The following is a 17389-nucleotide window of genomic DNA, read 5'->3' as shown; positions in this document are numbered from 1 at the left end:
TAAGTGCTGTTCAGTTATTTAATCACTGACCTGTTCTGGACTCAGTGCTGTTCAGTTCTTTAATCACAGACCTGTTCTAGAGTCAGTGCTGTTCAGTTATTTAATCACAGACCTGTTCTAGACTCAGTGCTGTTCAGTTCTTTAATCACATACCTGTTCTAGAGTCAGTGCTGTTCAGTTCTTTAATCACAGACCTGTTCTGGACTCAGTGCTGTTCAGTTCTTTAATCACAGACCTGTTCTGGACTCAGTGCTGTTCAGTTCTTTAATCGCAGACCTGTTCTAGACTCAGTGCTGTTCAGTTATTTAATCACAGACCTGTTCTAGACTCAGTGCTGTTCAGTTCTTTAATCACAGACCTGTTCTGGACTCAGTGCTGTTCAGTTATTTAATCACAGACCTGTTCTGGACTCAGTGCTGTTCAGTTATTTAATCACAGACCTGTACTGATTCCCCCAAAGTCTGTGCACCAGAGATCTCGATCAGTGTTGGGAACCGAGCACGGTTGTGCTCACAGCAGCCAGCGATAACGGGTTTTCGTGTGCGCGTACGGTCCGGGAAGAGCCTGTCAATCTTTACCGCAATGCACTCTGGGAGAAATCGCGGAGCAGCGCGGGCCGGCGGGCAATTTGTTTACCTAATTTGCCTGGCCTGAAACTGTCACACGGCTCCGTCTCTCCCGCACCTCGCTCAGACGCATAATTAGGATCCCCGTTCCTGAGGTGGGAAATTATGCCGGCGGAGACGGTGGCAGCCGCTCGCGTCCCGCTGGGTCTCCCGAAAAGGCGAGCCGGGGGGGGGCGCCGTCGCAGCCTCCGTCTAAAAAAAGGCCGGCGGGCGCGAAACCCCTCTCAGCCTGGCGACGCGGCCGGGGTGGGGGGGGGGGGGAAGCGCCGGGGTCGAAGGTCGGGTCTCGGGCGCGGCCGCTTTGGGAAAAAAGGGCGACGGGTGCGTTTGGCGCCGCGCGCCGCCGGGGATCTATCGGTCCTGACCTTTGACCCTCCCCGTGGACGGTAAACGCCCCCCCTCTTTGCCAGGGGGGGGGGACGCGGCGAAAAAACGTACCACGCGTCTTCATCCTGCTGCTGGTCTTCGACAGAGCAGGAGACACTGCATTAAAAACCAAAAAGGAGCTTCGTTTTTACAGGTGTTAATCTTCAAGTGTGGGTGTGTGTGTGTGTGTGTGTGTGTGTGTGCGTGCTTGCTCATATATGTCTTTGAGTGCATGTGCATGTGTAGGTCTGTGTGCATGTAGATGGATTTTAGCATCAGTGTGTGTGTGTGTGCGTGTTTGTGCGCGTGCGTGCGTCTGTGTGTCTCTGAGTATCTTTGTTTACATGCACTTTTTTCACACTATCCGCGCACTCTTCACGGAGCAGCGTGTAGCGGCGCTGTTTTTAGCACGAGGCGCTATCGCTTTCTGAGGCTGAGGATCCATATGCAGGGGGGACACTTTGCGGTTCCCCCCCCCCTCGTGAAAACGCTTCACACAGTCTGCTCCTTACAGGAAGCGTGAAGACAACCTGCTCTTCGCTCTTCACACCACAACGCAGACGCATACGCGCACGCGCACACGCACACACACCCGCACACTCGTGTACAAATGCACACGCGCGCACGTGCAAATGCATATGCTGAATCCTGATCCCGCTCAGACATTCATAATCTTATATTATAAGCCTCATGTAAGTTTGACAATACAGTAATCGGGATTCCCTCAGTTAGATCACGAAAACGTGGGTGTGCGGTTGTAACATTTAATTCAGTGTGCAAGTGTGAGAACTTGTGGAATTCCCTTAACGTGTTCATTTGGAAAGGGGTTTAATGAAGAACAGTCGAAAGTCTGATGTCCTGTTATCACGCTCGATTACATGGTCTCTCTCCCCCCTCCATGGTTGCAGACAGTGACTAGACTAGAGCAAACGATCAAATCTAACGTGTTCAGTTCGATGCATCAGGCAACCCATTTAGTCCCTCGTCATTTATGAAGTGACACATAAATGCTCCTTGTTTCCGACCGATCAGTTCACTAGTATTTTTATGAGCTCAACTCTTTGGGTGTCTTTAAAAGAGCCTGACAGAAATTAGACCAGAAGGATTCTGGGATACTTTCTGTTACAGACTCTAAGGGTTACTTGAATATGCTGTTTTATCTTTCTGCGTATCTGTCATTCTTCAATTCTCTGAATCGGTGGGACTTGTCTTTGTATAGATCCAGGTATGGCAGGTCTGTCTTACGACATGTACAGCGGTTGGAACAATTTTAATTATGGCGGAAAAGGTACCTCATAAATGCATGACAAGCTAGCAACAATGAGTTAAACAGAAGGCAATCTGCATGATAATCAGCACAGGAGGGTAATCTCCTGCAGGTTTGGGTTATTATCATATTAATGCCTCCGTCTCCTGATTTCTTCCCTGGCCCCGTTTGGTGAAAAGAAAAATAAATTCTGAAAATACCTTCCCATGGTTCCTTGTTGGGATTTGAGACAAGAGCACACAGACACACAGACTTACACACATGGATACACAGACACACACACACTTACACGCATGGATACACAGACACACACACACACTTACACGCATGGATACACAGACACACACACACACTTACACGCATGGATACACAGACACACACACACACTTACACGCATGGATACACAGACACACAGACACACACACACTTACACGCACGTTTACACATACTCATGCCCCCATGGACACACACACACACACACACTCACTTTCACTCACACACACACACACATGCACGGTGCCACTCTCGAGCAGGTGCAGCACATTAAGCGCTCCACACACTGTTATCAGGAGCTCCTTCTGAAATCAAGACCGTCTGAACTGTACCGGCGTGTGCAGCTAAAGGAGTCACATGATATCTGCGGGGCCGAGTGGGCTGGTCTGCACAGGGGTTCAGAGCAGCCGCAGGCTGATCCAGGATCAGCGCGCTTCAGACGCCATTCAGAAACTGCATCTGCTCTGTAACTGATCCAGGATCAGTGCGCTTCAGACTCCGTTCAGAAACTGCACCTGCTCTGTAACTGATCCAGGATCAGTGCGCTTCAGACTCCGTTCAGAGACTGCACCTGCTCACAGCAGAGCTGCTACCTGGATGCTACAGTAACATCTCTATAACTGATCCAGGGTCAGCTGTATCGGCATCTTCCGCGGCATTTGTAAGCCCTAGCCTAGGTGTGCTTGTGTGAGTGCGTGAGTGCATGCGTGTGTGTGTTTCTGTAAAGACAGACAGAAATGTATTTATTTCTATATTTTAATAGATTTTTGGACAAATTGTACATATTTGTGTTCTGGCCTCACATACCGACAATGGAGCAATTTTTTTTTTCATATGACAACAACTAAATGAATAAAAAAGACACCGTCCTTGTTTCTGGTTTGTTGTTTTCTTGTTCCAATGGCGATTTATGTTTATTTCTTTTTCACTTAAAATGCATGTAGAATTTTTCATCTTGTTATTTATTTATTTTTATTTTTTATGTATGACTTCTTGTAGTCAAACATCTCCCCGTACAATAACCTTCAGTTTGTTCAGATGAAGAGCACCGTCGCTTTGACTCGCCGTCGCACTGTGAGAGACGTAAATTTAGGCAATGCTGACGCTTAGTGGCGAAGAATAGTGCAACCTGGTTGTTCCGAAATAATTTGTTCATGCAAGCTGAATATTTATAATATTTTTTTAAATGAGAAAAACGAACGCATTTGTGTTAAGATGTGTCATAAATGTGTCATATATTATCGGCATGTTTTCATAAAGCCGTGCTTGTTGTCTATCACTTTCTTCGCACATCTACATTACTTTTGCCGGCGAATAGTTTCACCCATGTCATGCAGTAAATCTGCGGCAATCACAGAAGTTTATCTGATAAATATGTCCAGTTCTTTCACTTTTTATGAGGTTAAGCTGGCCTGGCCAGTTCGAATTTGTGTTACACCTCATTTGCATGATTTCCCCCCTGCATTTCAGAACTTAGAAGGGGATGTTCAGAAACCCGAAGAAAACACAAAACTGCATTTTGTGTTTTATTGTTACATGCTGCTTGTTTAAACAGCGTTTGAATTTGAGCGATCGAGTTCCACGAATTTTCCATGGTCATTCCATACTAATTTTATCCCCATCGTGGAGGAATTTGAGGCTGTTGACCATTGTTCAAAGGGCAATACAAAGGAATTTAAACACATACAAAATAATAGATTACTTCTTCAGAATTCACTAAGAAATACGATTCAATTCAGTTTTGATATTTAATCGGATCGTGTGCTGATTTTAGTAACACAAACACTTCATTAGTTCAACCGACAAATTCACCAGTCATACTCAATTGTACCACTAGAGGGCATAATAACCACATAGAAATGCTGAACGTAACTGTTTTGACAATACATTTCTAGAAAGTGTGTGGCTGGACGGACGTACAGTAGCCTATGTGGCCGCTCTTGAGTTTGAAATGGAAGAGAAAAGGCAATCATGAGCGAAACCAATCATGGTCACATAGTTTTTTATTTTTTTTAAACTATTTTGTTTGATAAAATACGTAATTATTTAAATAATTTATGGGAAGTCATAGGGAATGTAAATTATTATACTACATTTAAATTTGTAAAATGAATTTTTAAAAATACGCTTGATTTAAAGAAGGAAACACCATAGTTCGGCTGTATTATTGGCCTATAGTACTTAATTGCATAGCACAATAAAGCCAATATATTGCTATCACACATATCCACAGATTATTTGGACCTGGCGACGTGGACACTTGTACTATTAGTTTTTATCTTTCCGAATTCAAGGAATGTTCATGTAAAATGCGTAAAATGGATAAATGCGCATTCTTTGGAATGATTCAACGAAAGATATATGGCACTGAATTGAATTCCGCCTTTAAGGTGCATTCTCCATTGTGAGATGAAAACGGCTCTTTTGTCCTTGCGTCCTACGCCATCATATACAAAATACACGTGTCTTATAATATTGCTGCAAAAAAACAAACAACTAATTTCATCTCTGCGCCACGTTGGAATTTAAAACAATTTCTGATGGACAAATATATAGCTATTCAATCACAGTGTGCTAGTGTTCAGCCGCTTCACTGCATTGAATAATTCATTAATAATTAACCCCTGTTATATAAATAGCCTGTCTGCAGCGTTCAAAGGCGTTAAAAGGATATTTTTGAACTTAACTTTTATATGCACACGGGCAACTACTGTGGTCAAGTGGTAGAACAGAACACCGTTAAATTGAGCGTCGATTTCTGGTGCATCCACCTCGCGGTGTTCACTGGACTACCGTATTGTCTAAGTGTGTCAGAACGTTCCGGGCAGAATGGGAGTCTTTATTCAGCAATAGCTCCGCGGGTGGAAAGGTTCCCTGTTGCTTACTGTCATCCGCGGGCCCTTTAAGGATGCGGTCGCTGACATTGACGAAATTTCCTGGTTCTGAATCGTTGTGGACCTCCCCGAAAATCAACAATCAACGCACACGGGTTTCTCGCATGGAGGTGCACTTGCGTTTGACCCAAAGCTCTGGAGAATTGACCATCGTCTCGGACAACTGAAGGGAGGACGAGATCTTTTATGGAGACGACCGTCCAGGTCTGGGCGTGGGGAGTAAGGAGTCTTTGCGTGATTTCTTAGTGCGCTTACTGTAGCGTTGCCAAGGCGAACCTCGGAATCAATTGCGAAATCCAGTTGTTAATGAAACTTCCCTACCATTTATGTGCAAGGTACGAAACATGTATTTTTTTGGTTACCTTTTCCGATGTTCTAACTAGCAGCCGGTGAACGACCGGCAGTGTGACACCAGCTTTTGTTAGTTCGCGGTTCCAAGTACATTTGCTGGTCGACTGGAACGTGCGCGGCGTATGCTTAAACACACCCTGCTCTACCGATTCCACGCCGCTAAGAAAATAGGGAAAATTGCCATTCTGCACAACGTGTTTACTTTCTTGCTTGTACTTTAATAGCAGAATACTCTTTTCTCAGAATCCGTAAAAAGATGCTTGGCTGTTAACTGTGCACTCATTTGGTTACATTGTGTCACTGCCAACACAATACTGTTGCACCCGCTTAGTGAATGAGCCGCCCATCTACAGTAGGAGACCGGTGAACTGCAGCTAGCATCAATGACAATAAACGCATTTTAATGCGTAGCCTATATGTTTCTGACAGTTTATCATACTTTCAGAGCGAAATCTATAAGGACATACTGTAAATGCGTTTTCTGTCACGTTTCTCCATGCCGGCTTCAAGATAGTTCATGTCCATTCATGTTGCGTGGAGCGAAAAGAATCTAGGGACAAGGCCTTGGAGGCGTATTTCTGTGGTTTCTGACAGTTAACGCAGATTTGGCCAGTCTCAGGTGTTCCTTAATTACGGACATTTTTCGGAAGTCAAGCGCACAGGTGCTTCGTTTTTAGTTTTTAAATAAACGAGTGCGCTTTCTGTGTTTAAATTGTCGATTCGTGTTACAGTTTTCACCGTTTGCTAAACAATGACTTCATTGTTAATAAACTCGTTTCACTTCAAAGATAAGCACCAACAGCCCTAGTAACTCACGCAAGATAGCGAATCCGCCCACGCCCCCGTTTTTTACAGATGGACTTTGATAAGGGATGTGGCTCCAAGTAGGTCTAAATTGCTGTGCAAGGGTGTTATCTCTTGCAGGGGAGATCTAATAACGGCGGATCGGAGGTCTTAAAGCAAGGTAAAATGCTTAGCCAGCACGACTGATTCATTTACAGCGGTATTGTATTACATTTGACTTGCAGTTTGATGTTGAAACCGCTCCTCGGAGTCATACAGAGGAAGAAAGCCAGTACATAAATGTGCATTCTTTATGCGCCTTGTCTTTAATACGTACAGTATTTATGAAGTAATATAAGTATATGAAGTCATATATTGTCTCAGTTTTGACATTTCCGATTGTATTGTGGCCAGTTGAGGATTTAGGTCTTCAGATGTAGAAATGAAGGTTGGCAAAGTGACAGCCATTATTGAGTTGTCACTGTTGAGGCATTGGTTACAAACATAAAACTTACACATAAAACCCACCCAAAAGCCTAGTATGTTCTGTTTTCAGGAAACATGAATTTACACAAGGGGAAAACATTTCCTTGTGAAGCATCCTTTCCCATATGTTTATAGACCTTTTGGTGACTTCCTGCAACTTTCTGCACCGTTGGAGTCTTGGGAGTTCGGACAGCAAAGGAACGTTTTCCTCCTTCCTAATTTCCAGACAGCTTAGCAAATAGCTCCTTGTCAAACATTTCATGTTGGCTATAGCTCTTAGCCTCAAAAGTGTATTAGGAAGCCAAAGTGACTCGGGAAAGCACTCTGATAGGTTAGAGGTCGGAGGTCAGATGTAATAGTAGATGCACGGTGGGCCGGACACCTGCCGCTGTCCTGGAAATAACTCGGGCTGTGAAAACCCGACAGTTCTCACCCGTGCATTTGAGAACACCCTTGCTTAAATATATGTCCTGGTGTCAACAGTCCAAAATATATAAATAGTCCAAAATGAATAAACCTAAAATGTTATTGAACTTCATTTTCACAGTGAGTAGTTTTACTTAATGGCAAAGGACTACAGAATGTTTGGAAGATGACTGTGCACGTTAGCCTGTTGTGCAGTTTTCCAGCTAGGCTAACATGCATCCCCTGGTGCACATTGAGGCTCTGGTCTGCAGCCGTTAGATCCTTACGTTGACGCAACGTTTACTTAACGTTTGGAGAACTTTTGGAGGGTTTACTTGCAGTTGCAGGCAGCACTGGAAGTGTGGACACGCACACATACAGTTGAACAGAGGAATTAAACACTAATCTCAGCCTTCAGGTTAGAGGTAAGTATAGATTAATCGTATTATTCAGGGTTTTCAGAATAAAAGCCACGGAGAGTTTGTTCTGTAAAGAACAGGGAAAGGAATTGATCACATGGTTCATGGTTCGACCAACCATCTACATCCCTCTAGGAGCCAGGGAGCCGCAGATTGGTTTTCAAATATTTATCGGATTTTTCCGGAACGTTTAAGTGACCTTCGATTTCCTGTAAGGCGGGAGTGACATAGAAAAGGAAGGAGAAAAACTGCTGGTCATTTTCACCTTTGCCCCTCCTCCCACACCCTTGCGCGTAGGACTGAGAGACCCTGTGCTTGATGTACCTCGGACGGCTAGTTTATTGCTGTCAGATACCGCATTCCCTAATGACACATGGCCTGCACTGTAGAAAATGCTGAGATCCTGTCCTATCTGGCCATCGCTAATCAATCATCAGTGTGGCGTTGTATGTAATCGTTTGTGGCCAATCTGTAGTAAGGAAATGTGTGTGTGTGTGAGAGCAGGTATGAGACTGTGTCGGGTGTGTGTGTGTGCGTATGCTTGTGAGTGTGTTTGTGCGTGTGCTTGTGTGTGTGTGCTAGTGTGTGCGAATGTGTGGCTTATCGTTGTCTGTGTCCCCGTGGGTTATGCTGGCTTGCTGCTTATCTGGTGCTGCTGTGCGGGGAGGTGAGCACGCCTTCTCGCCTCTCAGCGAATAGCCACGGGTTTGAGAAGGGGGGGTGGGGTTTGGGGTTGGGGGGGAGCTCTGCTCTGTCATGCAGCAGGTAGCATCAGGGCCTGCACCGTTTATCTGTCCAAAAAGACTGGGCTGAGCCATGGTGCTCTCCTTAGTATTCATGAATTCATCGATTGATCCCAGGTGTGTGTGTCTCTGTGGTTGTGTGTGTGTGTGTGGTTGTGTGTGTGTGTGTGTGTGTGTGTGTGTGAGTGTGTGTGTGTGCTTGTGAATGTGTGTGTGTGTGTGTGTGTGTGTGCGTGTGTGTGTGTGGTTGTGTCTGTGTGTGTGTGTGAGTGTGTGCTTGTGAATGTGTGTGTGTGCGTGTGTGTGGTTGTGTGTGTGTGTGTGTGTGTGTGTGTGTGTGTGTGTGTGTGTGTGTGTGTGTGTGTGGTTGTGTCTGTGTGTGTGTGTGAGTGTGTGTGTGTGTGTGCTTGTGAATGTGTGTGTGTGTGTGTGTGTGTGTGTGTGTGCAGAATCCAGAATCGCTTGTGTCCTGCAGCAGTCCGCTCAGCGTGAAATTTTTACAGGGTTCTGCATTTCTGTGCTTGAGAGGCGGGGCTTTGGGGTCTTCGCGTTTTGATTGGATCTCGTGAGCGTCCGGCCCAGCTGGCACAGCGGGACCTTTTATTACCGTTCAGAGGCCACCTGCTGCCTCTACCTGTGCCGGAGGAGGTGAGAATGACAGGCTGAAAGGACGTGCGTGATTGGCCTACACAGTGTGCACATCCTTACAATCAGCCAATCAGCACCCACGTCCTCAAACTCTGAAAAGATACAAAACTGCTTTTCATTAGGGCTTTTATATGCTGTATATATACACATCTTTATACTACAGTATTTACTGCATTAACAAGGGTGTTTCAGATGGTAATTACCAGGGAAACAAAAAAAATACAAAATGGCAGTTAGATTAATGTTCTTTCCCCCCCTTCCAGAGCAGAGCATCTGTTGAATAAGCAACACGCTAAACCGAAAGTGTAAATCAGCGTAAGTGCGTCTGCTGAGCCGGCGAGGTGCGTAATGCGCTGGAAGCTAAATCTGTTCCTGTTGCAGTCTTCCCTGAGCACCGTCAGAAGCGCGCGGAGTGCCTGTCAGTTATCTGGGGTGTCGCTGGCTGCAGTTATCGGGGTTTTAGCTGGCTGCAGTTATCAGGGTTTTAACTGCAGTTATCAGGGTTTTAACTGGCTATAGTTATCAGGGTTTTAACTGCAGTTATCAGGGTTTTAACTGGCTGTAGTTATCAGGGTTTTAACTGCAGTTATCAGGGTTTTAACCGGCTGCAGTTATCAGGGCTGTAACTGGCTGTAGTTATCAGAGTTTTAACTGGCTGCAGTTATCAGGGTTTTAACTGGCTGTAGTTATCAGAGTTTTAACTGGCTGTAGTTATCAGGGCTGTAACTGGCTGCAGTTATCAGGGTTTTAACTGGCTGCAGTTATCAGGGTTTTAACTGACTGCAGTTATCAGGGCTTTAACTGGCTGCAGTTATCAGGGTTTTAACTGGCTGGGCCTACAGACTGTAGGCAGCGGAAATAGAAAACGTTAGGCCAGAAAAGTTCTCTGAATCAACCCATTAATCAGCATTAAATAACATTTAGACCAGTATTCAGTAATCAGTTTAATTTTTCACTCATCGTATCTGCTTTGGCTCGAATTTCATTATTATTTTATTGTTATTAATTATAGTATCAATAATAATAATCTGAAATATTACATTTCTATTTCCAAACAGTCCCTGTAGAAAGTTTGTCACTGTAAGAAAAAAGACTGTACACTTAACTGTCCTGTGGAAAGGCTTCCAATGGCTTGGACTCAGTTTGACCCCAGTCTGCCTTCACTGCAACCTTCATTAACCCTTTGAAGAGCTGGTTCTTTGGAATGGCGTGTTCTAGAACTCCACTGCTTTCCGTTACCAGTAGCGATTGTGACATCAGCATTAGAATGTTCAGTTAAGAACCGCTGCTCTTCTCACCCAGGGCCACCGGCCGTTCGCCTCTCCCCCCCCTCCACCCCCTGGCCCACTCGCAAAAAAGGACTGCCCTGCGTGCCTGAGAGAGAGAGAGAGAGAGAGAGAGAGAGAAAGGCACAGCCCAAGAGCGCTTTTTATCTAACGGAATTATTTATCAGGCCCGGGCCAGGAGGACGCGTAACAGGTGGAGGAAGCGTCTCTCTAAACCGGGCTCGAGCTCTCCGCCCTGACGGACGAGCTCCGGCGGCTATTCATTAGCGCTCGGACTTTCCATTAGCGCTCGCGAGAACCGCGCCTCCGTCTGACGGGCGGCCTCAGATAACGCTGGATTACGACGATGAGGATGATTACAATAATATTAACAGTGCTACCATTACTGTTAATAAGGGAATCACCAGCACCACCATCATCATCATCATAAGAACTTTCTTGGCTGCCGTCCGTCCCTCTGGAGCATCAGTGTGGTGTCTTTTTCCGGAGACCAGTTGATCATATCGGGCCACCACCGGGGCCGCGTTACTACGGAAACGCTCATCGCTAGGGAAATAATTTCAAAAAGCTGGCTGGCACTCTTTTCAGTTGAGCGTAGTAGAGGCGGCAAGCGGAAATCGGGACGCGACGGCGGGGGGGTTCCGGTGCTTCCGCAACGATGCGGAGCGCATTTTTCTGGTCGCCGCGCGGGTTCCCTGCCAGGCAGGGTTAATCGGTACCGAGCGATCGTCCTTGTCGTGCACCGTATACTGAAGCCTTTCTGAAGAGGGGCGGGTTAGGAGATGACGATGCTCTGGTCCACTGAGCACAATTCCTGAATGACCCCTGAGATGGCATTTATCACACAGATAAACCAAGCGTGAGTTGATGACCTTCCTCGTGGAAGACTGGCGTGGTGTTCCTCCTTGTAGAATTCCGGGCACTGGTAGGCTCGGTATCGCAGCTCACGGGGGCGGCATTGCCCCATTGTTTGTGGCCCGAAAACCCGTCAAGCGACTTTACTTTCGGGTTTCCAGTTTTTTCACTTCCTGCACCGTGCAGTACAAGTCTACGATGAATGCTTTGGAATTGCCTTCCTGTGTGTGTGTGGGTCTGCATGTGTGTGTGTGTGTGTGTGCATGTGTGTGTGTGTGTTACACATCCTTACTCAGGCTGTAGTATGCGGGAGAATGCAGACAAGCGCACGCTCTCCTCTGAATCGCGCGATCTCGCCAGCTGCTTCTTTTCGTCCGGCCGGGCGGCGCTGTGATCCTCGTCCTTTTTGTCCCCCCAGGGTTGCCGTTCGCCATGCTGAGCTGAAGCGGAGGGACGCCGTTGAACATGCTAAAGCGCTTGGACAAGATCCGTTTCAGAGGTCAGAAGCGAGACGAGTTCCTGGATCTATCCGAGTCTCCCAACGCGTCGGACAATGAGTGCGGCGACGAAATCCTTCTGAAGCCCCGCCCCTCCGGCCGAGACACGGAGGACCTCCGGGACCCCGTGAGTGCCCTGCTCCCTGTGATGTCATCAGCGTAGACTTCCTGTTTGTTACTGCTCTCCTCTCTGTGATGTCATGAGCGTAGACTTCCTGTTTGTTACTGCTCTCCTCTCTGTGATGTCATGAGCGTAGACTTCCTGTTTGTTACTGCTCTCCTCTCTGTGATGTCATGAGCATAGACTTCCTGTTTGTTACTGCTCTCCTCTCTGTGAAGTCATCAGCGTAGTCTTCCTGTTTGTTACTGCTCTCCTCTCTGTGATGTCATGAGCGTAGACTTCCTGTTTGTTACTGCTCTCCTCTCTGTGATGGCATGAGCGTAGACTGACTTTCAGTTGGTACTCCATCCCTTAGATTTCATCAGCACAGACTTCCGATCAAGTACAGTCCTCTCTGTGATGTCATCTATATAGACTTGTTTGTGATTGTTAGTGTTCTCCTCTCTGTGATGTCCTCAGCGTAGATTTCCTGTTTGTTAGTGCTCTCCTTTCTGTCATGTCATCAGCATAGATTTCCTGTTTGTTAGTGCTCTCCTCTCTGTGATGTCATCAGCATAGTTTTCCAAACCGTCCTCTCTGTAATGTCATTCATTCAGGTGTCCTGCTTTGAGTCATTACGTCACAAAAACATTCAACTGTGACATTACAGCCAATCACAGGAATCTGAGAAAATGATGTAAACATACAGAATTGTATTCCCTCTCTTCAATATCACTGACAGTAAGCCTTGAAATCCTAATGTTATACTGCACCTTGGTAGAGATTCTTAACATGTGGTAGAAGTCAGATTAGGTTACTTGAATACCTGAGTGTACGAGCCAATTCAATTAACAAATAAATCATAGTGCTCTTGCACACTGCTGGGGTGTGTCAAAAGCAGTGTATTTTACACTGTGTATTTCTTAGGGGGAAAATTAGATGTAAATTTATTGGTTTTCGTCCCTGCATTGTTTAGCTTAAGAAGTTTTGTCTGTTCTACATTCTGTCAAGTTCCTGACAGTCCTCTTACATCTCATTTTGGTCCACAACTCTTCTATTTAATGTTGTTCTGGTCTTTATCTGTCCCTGGTGGTTCTTTGCAGTTAGAAGATTATGTCTGCGAGACGCACTCTGAGGAGTTTAGGCAAAATTCCTTTCTGATCTGTGAAGTTGCTGTTTATTCGGTCTGTTCCTGTTGATCTTGTCTTGGACAGCTGTCTTGGACAACAATCGAAGGAATGTTGTCCAAGACAAGATCAGTGTTCCGGACAGCCAGCGTGTTCAGTGTTCCAGACAGCCAGCTGTGTTTAGTATGATAGGAATTCAGCCCTGTTCAGTGTACCACAGTTGTTGTTTGCTTTTGACTGATGCAGTTGGATGTTAGAGAATCGGGCATGTTACTTAGAGGTTGCAAGTTCAGTTCCCTGGTGGGGCATTGCCATTCTACACTTGAGCAAATTGCCCTGAATTGCTTCAGTAGTTGTACATATCCAGCTGTAAAATAAATGGATTGTATATAAAAAGAAATTAAAGCAGTGTTAAAGTTGCTCTGGAGAAGAGCGTGTGCTGAATGCCAAACTATGATGTCATGTTTCCTAAAGGTTTTCAGATTAGTTACCTTGTTCAAGGGTACAGCCCCAAAATGCTCTGTTCACAAGCCACGCCCCCCAGTCCCTGCATCACACTGTCACCATGAAACAAGTGAAACCACGGTAACAGAGGGAGGGGCCCAGAGATAAAGTCAGCCCCTGGGCCTGCGTCGTCTCTGTTGCCAGAACGTTGTCAGAAAGTCATGTGACACCTCTTGGAATCTTGGAATAGCGACAGCGTTGCGCTAAGCCGGAGAAAACCATTAAACCTTTCAACACCAATCCACTGGCCGCAGACCAGCAGGAGAGCACACCTGCTTAGCATAGCATAGCATAACATAGCATCACATAGCATAGCATAGCATCACATAGCATAGCATAACATAGCATCACATAGCATAGCATAACGTAGCATCACATAGCATAGCATAACATAGCATCACATGGTATAACAAATGGGCCACTTTTGTCAGGCATGGTTTCAGCCTAGCCCTGACCTAGACTAAAAGGAAAAATTCTATGAAGATTCAATGAAAAGAAAGTTTTTTAGTCAATGACTGAGATTGATCCAGGTCTGAGAAACCAGCCAAACATACTGTATGTTTCAAATGTAATATGTAAGAACAGGTCTGTCGCAATATTCTTTGAAAGCCTCGGGGTCGGCTGAGGATATGGATGAGGTGATCTCAGATTAATTTCCCAGCATGCCCTTCTCTGGTGACAGAGCCGCCCTCCCCCCGCCCGCCCGCCCGCCCCGCATCCACTCCCACTTTTATACTTGTTAAACATTTGGGTCGGTTCCCATGGAAACAGCAGAGGGGGGTTAGGGAGAGCGCTGCGAGCGGATTGCGGGCCCCTGCCTGAACCCCATCAAGAGGACAAAGCAGGGAGGGTCGTCTGAAATTTCTCCATCGATCCCTCGTGCAGGGGGCCTGCGGGGGGCCTGCGGGGGCCTGCGGGGGGGGGGGGGGCCTGCCGGGGCTCGCCTCTGCTCCACATCGCGCGAAACGAGTCTGAAATTCAACAAATCGATTCCTCTGGTTTTTTTTTTTTGTCCTCTTGCACGCACGCGGAGAACAGGAAGGTCTTTCCGTTGATTTACTACCGACTCGCCGCGGGGTTCCCTCTCAGGTTCTGATCTCAGGAGGCAGTTCAGACCAGGCCGCTTTTAACTCGTCTGAAGGCCTGCTGTTCTTTGTGCAGGAGCTTTTATCAAGGGCCCTGTTTTTGATGGCACCAGATATTGGTAAAATAGTATTTTATTGGAAATGACATTATTCCAGATAAAAACATTTATTTGTTGTAGAAAAGATGCCTGCTGCAACAATGTTGCTGTTTTTTATGCTGGTTTTTGTTAGTCCCTGCATTGAGGGGCTGGATTGGTCATTTGGGGGTGTGTATTTGGACTGGTGCAGTTGTATTTGGGCTGTATAATCCGTAATGTGGAAAAACTGACAAGTTACTGTTGTTTTCACTCCATTAAATAGCTTAATACTACTTTTTAAGATTTAATATGTGTGTGTGTGTGTGTGTGTGTGTGTGTGTGTTGGAAACGCACACGCCAGTACAAGGTCCTGACCAAACAGCCCATTGTCCAGATGCCCTGATTGTACCTCACTGAAAACCCCTAAATGTCATCGCTGGACAACTTGCACAATGGTTTACGTTGTGTTGAACATTGTATTTATTGAGATGAACAGGAGATAAACGGAGCTCGCCGTATGTTAATCGACAATTAAGCGGCTGTTGTGTCATCGGCCGATTCGCTTCCCCTCCCTCTGCAATTAGTCGCTCGTTCGTGCGTAGCCATTAGCTCGCGGATGAGCGCTTCTTAAGAAGAGCGTTCTCAAGCCGCGGGGCTTCGCGACAACTGCGGGTGACACAGCTGTGACTCCAATAGTTATCTATGATTATAAAAGAGCAGAAGATATTATTTACATATGCACGTTGGCAAGCCCCTACGCTAAGCTTCGCTTTAAGCCTGCAGCCCCAATTTTAAGGTTGCAACGCAACTGGTCCTAGGTTAGCTTATCTCTGATTTGGAGCGGAGTTTAGCATCTAATTTTTCTTAAAGTCCAGGAGGCAGTCTGCAGGTTAGCCGCAAACTAAAGTAAATGAAACGTGTTGGAAGCTAGCCCAGGGCTACAGCCCCTCCAACCCCAAGAAAGGAAGTTTTAAGATGTCAGCCGTTAATGCCAAACTGCGTTATATGCAGATATTTTGCAGATTTATATATATATATATATATATATATATATATATATATAACTTAATTCAGGAGCACACCCAAGACACATAGAAAGGAATTCTTTTTTTCCCCCTAGACACAGCCACTCATTTAAACGGAATGTGGAAATCGTTATTATTTGGCGGGTACACGGCCACACCTGTGCTACCGTTTTTACAATCGTTAGAGCAGTGGTTCTCAAACACGGTCCTGGGGGAACCACTGTGTGTGCTGGTTTTCATTCCAACCTCAACTGCAATCCCAGAATTTTAACAAGCTGTTCATTTTTTTCTTACTGAGGTGCTTTTCATGTTTCAGAGCTGGGGTCCCCAGTCTGACCCAGAAAGGGCCAGTGTGGGTGGACACACCTGATTCTACTAATCAAGGTGCTTAGCAACGGCTCTGATTGATTAGTAGAATCAGGTGTGCGCACCCACACTGGCCCAAATGAGAACCACTAAATTAGAGGCTTTCCCTGCCCAGTTCCTGCTCCTTTTAAATTATTTTTCATAACTTACTACATTTGCATTTGCACCTTTTCAAAAAGGTCCCTAAATATGCTTACAGTGCAGTCTGTAAGTATTTGGGCAGTGACACAATTTTTGTTGTGTGCTAATTTTTTTTTTTTTTTAATTGCTGGATATTAATCAAATCCATTCAGAATTAGGCTTTGTGGAATGGGTAGATTGCCCATGTGCCTCCCCCATATGAACATAAGACCTTTAGGTTTGAAGGCCCTATCCCTACGTGATCTTTAGGCTCAGTGGGAGAAAAAACAACTTGTCGTCTTAGTGTTAGTCAGTCTGCACACTGGCCAAACTGGTTCATCTCCTCCAGTGAGTTAGGCTTTATATTTCTGTGCTTGACTGTGGACCTTAATCCCTTTTCACAGGGCAGAGTTTACTGTTTTGATGGTTTAAAAAAAAATGCTTTTTCTGTATTTTTTGTTTTTATGTTCCCTTCTGGAAATTTCCTATCCTGTTCAACCCTTCTTCCCAATCGGTCTTTGCCCCTGTGTACCTGGTTCTGTCTCTGTCTCTGTAGCCCAGGATTCTCGTTTTGCCGTGAGATCACATGACCTTCACACCGCCCCTCTGCTTTCTACTGAACTTCTCCAAGACTTTTTTTTTGTATTAAGTCGGTTCTGTTCTGTGCATGGAAAGCTGACCCAACGTCGGTTTTGTCGTTCATACAAACCATCGCCCTGATAAATAAATAAATATCAAGAAATGTAGGTTTCACATCATTCACTGCGAATCAGAGCCCTCCCTCTCCTCCCCCCCTCCCTCTCCTCCCCCTTTTCTCTTCCTGTATGAATCATATCACTCCTTGTGCAAGAAGCTCTCTCTCTCTCTCTCTCGACTCTGAATGTGCCCCTGCATGTGTGTGGCTAACGCTCGTCTGTTCCTCGTCTGCCCGTCTGTGTCTCCCGCACGCCCAGGCCAGCCCGGCTTCCCTCGCCATGGCCGCCGCCATCCAGGACCTCCAGAGGACCGAGTCGGACCGCCTCACCGAGGTCAAAGGTCACCTGGAGGTTGCCTTGCTGGAGAAGCACTTTTTACGTGAGTGTGAAA

At 45.9% G+C, this 17389-nt stretch overlaps 1 protein-coding gene across 1 annotated transcript in view; it reads left to right on the top strand.

The window, feature by feature from the left end:
* The first annotated feature begins 5230 nt into the window (after positions 1 to 5230).
* LOC118218850 (GRAM domain-containing protein 4-like) overlaps positions 5231 to 17389 on the top strand; it is a 29918-nt gene continuing 17759 nt past the window's right edge. Inside the window, 4 exon segments of the mRNA XM_035401585.1 lie at positions 5231 to 5761; positions 11821 to 11853; positions 11855 to 12026; positions 17257 to 17377. Of these exon segments, the coding sequence (XP_035257476.1) occupies positions 5733 to 5761; positions 11821 to 11853; positions 11855 to 12026; positions 17257 to 17377 (355 nt within the window). The 5' untranslated portion in view covers positions 5231 to 5732.

This window comes from Anguilla anguilla, chromosome 19 (genome assembly GCF_013347855.1).
Source record: "Anguilla anguilla isolate fAngAng1 chromosome 19, fAngAng1.pri, whole genome shotgun sequence".
Lineage (NCBI taxonomy): Eukaryota > Metazoa > Chordata > Actinopteri > Anguilliformes > Anguillidae > Anguilla > Anguilla anguilla.
This window is presented reverse-complemented; position numbering and strand designations above follow the sequence as displayed.